This window comes from Sinocyclocheilus rhinocerous, unplaced genomic scaffold, assembly GCF_001515625.1.
Source record: "Sinocyclocheilus rhinocerous isolate Xijiao unplaced genomic scaffold, SAMN03320098_v1.1 scaffold1733, whole genome shotgun sequence".
NCBI lineage: Eukaryota > Metazoa > Chordata > Actinopteri > Cypriniformes > Cyprinidae > Sinocyclocheilus > Sinocyclocheilus rhinocerous.
The window spans coordinates 196,869-205,541 of record NW_015640388.1 but is presented as its reverse complement, the minus strand read 5'-3'; the positions used below and the strand labels follow the sequence as shown (position 1 = coordinate 205,541).

The 8,673-nt window shown below is 35.5% G+C and overlaps 1 protein-coding gene across 2 annotated transcripts in view; it reads left to right on the top strand.

Annotated features, from left to right (window-relative positions):
- LOC107752632 (lipoma-preferred partner homolog) overlaps nucleotides 1-5,047 on the top strand; it is a 201,604-nt gene extending 196,557 nt beyond the window's left edge. For both annotated transcript variants that reach the window (XM_016568655.1, XM_016568654.1), the window contains 3 exons: nucleotides 1,143-1,321; nucleotides 2,555-2,675; nucleotides 2,795-5,047. In XM_016568655.1, the coding sequence (XP_016424141.1) occupies nucleotides 1,143-1,321; nucleotides 2,555-2,675; nucleotides 2,795-2,923 (429 nt within the window). In that variant the 3' untranslated portion in view covers nucleotides 2,924-5,047. The remainder of the gene's footprint in view (nucleotides 1-1,142; nucleotides 1,322-2,554; nucleotides 2,676-2,794) is intronic.
- The last annotated feature ends 3,626 nt before the right edge of the window (nucleotides 5,048-8,673 follow it).

Here is an 8,673-nt window from a genome sequence, read left to right as displayed (position 1 = left end):
GATTTATTTCCCAGCTGTTTACCTTCACAGACATAACCGACTGTTTTTGTCATGTGTGTTTTTAACGTAAACTTGTGTGTGAATGAGAACTTAGTTTAGTACTCACATGCTGTGACAGCCGCTTTCTGTCCGTGTGCTTCGGATGTGTGCACTCAGAAAACCGTATATTAGAAGTTTAAACTCATGGTTTAAAACTCATGATTTCAGCACGATAAACATGATAATCAGAACCAAAACAGATGTTTTTTTAGCAGGTACAAGCTGTAATGGTGCAGCTTTATTCTGGAAAAGGGGGCGGGGAGCAGCAGCTCATTTGCATTTAAAGAGACAGGCCCGAAAAACAGCAAAATAGGCATTTGCAAAATGATATAATAAATGATCTGTGGAGTATTTTGAGCTAAAACTTCACAGTTACATTCTGGGGACCCCTGAGACTTATATTACATATTGTAAAAAGGGGCATAATATGTCACCTTTAATATCCTTTAAAATATTATTTATTTATGTGATGCAAAGCTGAATTTCCATCAGCCATTACTCCAGTATAAAGTGTCACATTAGCCTTAAGAAATCACTCTAATATGCTGATTTATTATTAGAATTATCAATTTTGGCAACAGTTGTGCTGCCAAATATTTTTTTTGGAAACTGCGATACTTTTTTAGGATTCTTTGATGAATAAAAAGTTAAAAAAGAAGAGCATTTATTCAAAATATAAATATTTTCTAACAAAATATATATCTTTGGTATCACTTCTTAAAAATGTAACACATCCTTGCCGTAAAAAAGTTTTAATTTCTTTCAAAAAAATAAAGAATAAAAATTTACTGACCCCAAACTTTTGAACTGTAGTGTATATTGCTAGAAAAGATTTATATTTGAAATAGGAATAAATTAGATTTTAATGTATATTAAAATAGAAAAACATTATTTAACATCATAATAATATTTCACAATATTAAATTTTTTCTGTATTTTTGATCAAATAAATGCAGCCTTGATGAGCATAAGAAACTCCTGTAAAAAACATTAAAAATCATTCTGATCCCAAACTTTTGACCGGTAGTGTAAATCTATCTCAGTTTGCTTTGGCTGAGCTTGTACATTATGAAAGATCGTTGTTTCTCTGTGTTGGATTTTAGAACACCCTGGAGACCTGCAACATATGTAGTAAGCCCATAATGGAGCGTATCCTGCGTGCAACTGGGAAGGCCTATCATCCCCAGTGCTTCATCTGTGTGGTCTGCCATCGGAGTCTGGATGGTATTCCCTTTACTGTGGACGCCTCCAACCACATCCACTGCATTGAAGACTTCCACAAGTATGACCAGGCACACAAATATGCTTCAAATATGTAAACGCATTTAGTACATAACATGATGTTATTTCAATCTCAATGACATGACTTAAACTTAATAAAATACTGAAAGCTATTTTAGGGTTCAGATATGACATTCAAAACAATTTAACATCTTATTTACAGGAAATATGACTTTTAAGTAGTCTGTTCAGCTTTTTTGTATGTATTAAGGAATTGAAAGGTTTCAGAAGGAATATGGGATTGTGAGAATATGATCACAACAGAAATGCTATTGTGTCGAGGAACAGTTGGGCTGTACCTGGATTGTACTCATTGTTACTATTGTGGTATAATTAGGCCACCATCTGCTGCACTTCCCCCTTTTTACTGTTTGTTGGTAAAACCCAATGAAGAAGTGAATCACCTGACTGATTTGCTTTTGTGTACACATAATCGCCTCATCTCTTTCTGTTCCTGTCCTGTGTTCTCAAATTGCTGGACACACAAATGTATTCATTGTGGAGCTTTCTAAAACATTTGTGTCTTTGAAATAAGTTCCGCTGGGTAGTAATATTAGCTTTATTGATGGCTGATGGTCTGCCCATCAAAAAGTTTGGGTCGGTAGGATTTGTAAAAATGTATTTATATTTTTCAAGTTTTTGTATGCTCACCAAGACCGAATTTATTTGATAAAAAATACAGTAAAACAATAATACTACAATAATATTATATTAAAATAAAGTTTAAATAAATATTATAGTAACAAAGTTTTCTATGTTAATATATTTAAAACATAATTTGTCCCGGTGATTGCAAAGCTGGATATTCAGCAGTCATGACTCCAGTCTTCAATGTTGCATGAACCTTCAGAAATTATGCTGATTTGGTGCTCAAAAACATCCATCCATCTATCTAGACAACAGCTGCATTGCTTTATATTTTTTGTGGAAACCAACATATAAAGTTCAAAAGAACAGCATTTATTTGAATGTATTTAGAAATCTTTCATAACATAATAAATGTCTTTACTGTCACTTTTGTGATCAATGTAATGTGTCTTTGCTGAATGAAAGTATTCATTTAATTAAAAAAGTTCTTACCAACCTTAAAGTTTTGAATAGTGTATATTATTATTATTTTTTTTGATCAAATTCACTTGTATCAAAGGTCATCACAAGCCAACTTTGAGCATCTCTGTCCTAGAGATACTTTTTTGTGATCTGTCTTTGACTGTTTTTCCTTCCCTTTTTCAAGGAAATTTGCCCCTCATTGCTCTGTGTGTAAAGAGCCCATAATGCCAGCACCTGGCCAGGAGGAGACAGTGCGTATTGTGGCTTTAGACCGTGACTTCCATGTGCAGTGTTATCGCTGTGAGGTGAGAGAAAGCCCTTGGGGTGGTTGGTTAAAAAATTCCTAAATGTCTTTGGAAATAGAAGTTTTGTACTGACAGTTTTGTCCTTTTTTAAAACTATTTTGTGTGTGTCCTCACTATAGGATTGTGGCTGTCTTCTCTCTGAGGGAGACAACCAGGGTTGCTACCCTCTGGATGGCCATGTTCTCTGCAAAAACTGCAACACCAGTCGCATCCAGGCCCTCACTGCTAAGGCTACGACTGACCTCTGAGTAACACACATATCTACATGCAGGTCCCTAATATTCCTGCATTCATCAAAGCCTGAGAAACACCATATCCTGTCACATCACTGCACACAAATATTTATGCTCAGACAAATGCACATGTACACATAAAGCTATCATTCCACTTAAGGGGCCACGACTTGTCTTGTCGCTCATGCACCTCCACACACTGCCTTGTATTAAAATTGCACTCATTTTTTCTGTCCAACAATTTTTATTAGCAGATGTATTCACCAGTGCCCACTACAGCGGTTTGTAAACACCTAAACGAATTAGGCCTTAACATATAGAGCAAGACTGTTAGATTCTAACTGATGTTCACAGCGCTGTTCAATTGGGAAGTGGGATGTTAAGAAACCCTCACAGAACATCATAGAATCTGCCTTTAAAAAGGGACCATGCTAGGGGACCTCGAAAAAGGGATCGCTATGCATTCCAGTATGTATCCAACCTACAGCTTTTATTTTATTTTTAATCTCTGCGTTATATTGTCACTTTCCAAATACACTTTCACATCGAGCTACTAGTAACACATGAAGTCACACAAGTATACATTCTCTGCAATGGCTTTATGAAATAATTGGAAGTTTACGCATCATTCAAGCTTGTTAAACATATTTTTAATCTCCTTATGGCGGCTGTGATATTGGAGGTTTCATGTTTGCTAAGGTACACTATATAGGAGTCAGTATAGAAAGACCTGGACCTTCACCTTGACTCATGCATCACACCTGCTTCATCGGTATGTTTTTGTGTACATACTCTACAGGTGTATGTTTGTGAATGCATAGCCTTTCGATTTACATTTCTGAATTCACCCTTTGAGATGAAAGTTACCAAAGAGCTACATTTACTTTCTCTGGGACAGTGTGTATGTATATTATTGTATGCTTATGAAATCTAATGGGAAGAGTATTTTATCCTTTAAGGACTGTGAATGATCTTCAGTAGCTCAGAAGCCTAAATACGTTGTGGTTCATTCCGTGCGGTTTCTTCCTCAGTGTACCGCTTCAATTCAAGTGAATTTAGCAAGAAATATTCTGCGCTTGGAACTTTTTTGTGGTTTGGTGTTACTTTTATTTTTTTCAAATTGCGCTCAGTTATCTCATTTATTTGTATATCATGAGTAAAATGGTGAAAAGGTCTAAGGATAAAATATATGTATTTAGATATGCACAGTGAATTGTGCAATAATGTCACGGCAGATTGAGAATCGTTTGGTATTAAATAAAAATGCTCAGAGGAAAAACTGTCAGATTAGATTTACAGTGTGACAATCAGGGCTGAAAGGATGTTGGAATTGTGTTTTATTTGATCTAATTTGATCTAAGACTTTTAGGGCTGATGAGAGACAGCCTGGTGACCAATATTTGAAATATCCTCAAATTGTGAATTTATTGTAGTATTAGTTAGAGTAGAGATTTATTGTAGTATCACGTAAGATATAGATAGACATGAAAATATTATTAAAAATAGGAAAACCATTTAGGGAGAATAATTTTTCTTTCGTAATTTTATATATGGACAATATCATTATGCAAATGTCTTCTTTGTTGTTGCATTGACACTTTACTAAGAAGGATATGCAGAAATTGTTTATATTCGATGAGAAAGTGTTCGAGCTGTTCTTAAAGCTACAATGCACACAGTTTGGGAAAATCTGAAATTATGTATATATATCTACAGAGTGCCATTATAAATTTTGAGGTTTAGAGAGTCAACACCTCAGGAAAGTTCCAGTCATATCAGTGTGCTGCAGTGATGCCCCAGGGATCTTCCCCTCTGGTTAAAGGGTAAATTCAGATGTGAAAGTTATGATTTCTATGCAAACCGGATATAAGTACACCTCTTGATTTATTATGGCAGTTTGTGGATTTTGTGTGTAAAATGAAATGCGCTGTAGCTTTAAGCCATGAGAGCTTCATTAGTGCTTCAGTGCTTCAATCTGTACCTCTCATTCTTAGTGCCTTTTCCAGCTTGTGTGAAACTGAGGTGGTGTTGTTTGAGCACAAACACAGCTGTGGCTTGTGGCTGATGTTACTTGTTGAAGGAGATGATGTTTGAATGGTCTGTTTTGTTTTTGATGTTTTTTTTTTCAGCTTCTATACACACTACCTGAGGCTATGCATGTTCGCTACTTGAACCCATCTCTATTTCCAGGTTTTATATAGAAAGACCTGTGGCTTGTGGCTGATGTTACTTGTTGAAGGAGATGATGTTTGAATGGTCTGTTTTGTTTTTGTTGGGTTTTTTTTTCATGTTCTATTCACACTACCTAGAGGCTATGCATGTTCGCTACTTGAACCCATCTCTATTTCCAGGTTTTATATAGAAAGACCAAATATTTTAAGACTTAATTAGATATGTCTGTGTATTATGTCTTTAAAACCATTAAGTGTTATTGGAAAGAGAATTATTGTTGTATTACTTGGCACCTTTAGGTTGTCCTTCCTCTCTTTTGCTTCAAAGATTCAAACTGCTTATAGATTTGCTTCATCTGTTAAGCATTTTTGCTCACTTGAGTTGTTCAAATTGATTTGTTCTGTTCAAGTATTTGATCAGAATGTAATTTAAAACACGTTGTACTAAGTTTCCCCATGTGTGATCATTAGAGTAGCAATAACCTGATGATTATATGAAATTGTTGTTGCAGCAGATGCAGAGTACCAGCATTCAAGTGCCTTGAAATACATGGTATAGGCTATTTGAGTTGTCGTATATAGGGCACTTTGATGTTTTTTTTTCCCCCCATGAAGAAATTATTACATAAAACAACCTAATCTGTGCTCTAGTGACATTCTAAGTATATACTTGGATTCTGTTCTTACACTCTGTTGTTTTTGATCACAACTTCCTCTATAATTAATAAACCTTTTGGAAAAACTCCATAGTGATTATTTGCTTTTTTCTATTTGTCAGTTATTTTTTTTCCGTCCTAATGCTGCTGTTAATTCATATTTCAGCTCCTTCCAGCTTTTGGCAGGTTTCCCAGGTAACGGAGACAGATTTTCATTGTACTCTTTGCACAACCTAAAGGAGAATTCATTTATCATGCTACTTGCTGATATCAGTGGTACATTCAGCACATGCTTAGCTACTTTAGGTGGCATCTGAAAGACAATCAGCACAGAATCACGATTCTGATGAGCTCAAAATGCTACTACTGTCTGACAGCATTTATCGTCTTTTGTTGCTTAGATATTTAATCAGCAAAATCAGTGAGATATAAAGTGGGTTATATGATGCTGGAATGAGGCTGATGGAGTTGTTAAAATAATTTAAGATACTCAAAAGAAAATACCATTTTCTCGGGCCCTCTTGAGTCCCTGCTTGATTTAATCCTTTCAATTTGTTATCCTGCGTTCCAGGAACCGGCAATAAGCCAGACAGTTTTTTTTTATTCTGTTCAGATTGCTAAATTGGAGCAGCATATCCACAATATTGGAGTGGAAAGTGATCCCAGAGGAATGCAGAAAAGTAATAATAGTTTAAAAGAAACAAATAGTAGAACAGTGCAAGATTGCATGTTTGTATTTTAATTGCAGGCAGAAATTTAAGGGTATTATTGGGGTCTTTGGAGACCACCTTACGCCACAACCTTCTTCAAATAATATTATGGCATTATCTCTTTGGGATTTGACCTAATCTATTCTATATATTATTTGCATTATATATCCATAGTCTCATTTTTCTATCTAAGCATGTGATTTTGAAAAACAAAAGATAAGGTTGTCACAAAATTGTGCAAAACAAAAATTTATACTTATGGTGATATTGAAGAGAGAGAAACAAAACTGAGCTTTATAAATCTATATATGTATGTGTGTATATCTTTGCTCTTTATATTCCGCAACACTGTGGGAAAAGCAGCAGTCCAAGACAAGCTAAGAGAGGAAGCTGAATACTGCAGAAGTGTGAAGCTTAAAATAGGACTTGTAACAAAACCACAAACTCAAAAAAAGCTCAGTTATGTGAGAAAGACAGAATCTCTTAATTCAGAAAGTCTCAATTAAATGTGACCGAAAGGCTGAAATTGAGGTCTTAGATGTTTGCGCTCATACAAAGAGTGTTCTGGTGATTTACGTTCGGTTTAAGGTGAGAGAAACTGTATCTTTGCTCTTTCAATGTGTGTGTGTGTGTGTGTGTGTGTGTGTGTGTGTGTGTGTGTGTGTTCATGTGTTCCCTTCAGGGACCCAGTGTACGACTTTTTACCGCGCGCTAATCTGCTGTTTACAAACAAACTGATGAGTGCGTGTCCCTCTGGCTAACATGATGTGGCTGCTAATCTGTGTGTTTGTGTAAGCATGTTTGTATGAGTGCATGTAAGAGAAAAAGCCAGGAGGGTCCCTCCAGGAGCCAGCTATAGCATTACTGAATGCCTGCTTCTAAAACTCAGGATGTGGGAAGCGTGTGAAAGTGCAGTAATGAGTCACGATCATGCACGATCTGTCCCTGCTAAGCTTTGCTCCTTTTAAGAAAACAGTTGTTGGGTCAGATTTCAATAACATCACAATGTAGGTCGACATTGTTGTCTTGGTTGTTTAATGCACTCTAGGTTTGCTGTCATCGTTAGCTTTCAAATGAATCACCCCCAGTGGTGCGCTGACTTTTAAGGCCTGATTTTGTGGGTTCCTGGTTTCACCAAAAGATGTAATGTAATTGCTGAGTCAACTGAGCCCTAAAGAAACATCACTGAAGAAGAAAAAAAAAACTGGAGAGGTGATTTTAGGAAGACTTTTGAGGTATTTTTAGATCTGGAATGTGTCATTCTCGCAATTTTATTAAAAATTATTTTACTATTTCAATTGAATAGGCAGTGGTGGCTAAAGTAACCGTTTCATATGTTGTGTCTCCCGAGTAGTGTAAATGATCTCAACCATAGCAACATAAAGTCAGTTTATGGGATATACAATTAAATTGCACGATTAAAAAATATATAGTCACATTTTGATCAATAAATTACAATTACGCAATGCGAGAAAGTCACACAATGAGTCACAATTACGAGAAAGAAAGTCAGAGTTCAGAAATATAAATTTACTTTGTGCGATAAAAAGTGACATTGTGAGTCACTATTATATTAAATCGCAATTGCGAAAACAAAGTTGAGATGTAAAGTTACATTATGCAATAAAAAAGTCACATTGTCAAACTCTGATATAGTCGCAATTGCGATATAAAGACACCTTGATATAGTCAATTTCAAGAAACAATGTTTCAGTTGTGAGATAAATAGATTCTTTGTGAGAAAGTCAAACAATGAGATATAGTCATATTTACATAAATCAGTTCTAATAAAAAGTCACATTGTGAGTAATAGTCACACTTTAAGACATAAAATCGCAATTTTGAAAAACGAAGTTGAGATATAAAGTTACAATATGCAACTGTCAAATATAGTCAAGAAACGAACAAACTTTGAGATATAGTCAAGAAACAAAGATTCAATTGTGAGCAATGTGAGAAAGTCACATTGTGAGATACAAAGTCGCAATCACAAGAAACAACTGTCACAAGTCACAACTGAAAGATATAAAAACATTGGAGGATAAAGTCACATTATGAGATATAAAGTAGCAACTATGAGAAACATAATTGCTGCTACGAGATATTAAGTCAGGTTGGGAGATATAAAGCCACAAGCACCTCTGAGGGGGAAACAGGCTTCCATACTATTGCCCTCCAGTCTGTTCTGGATAAGGGCTGAGAGAAATGCAGACTGCAGGGTATAGAAG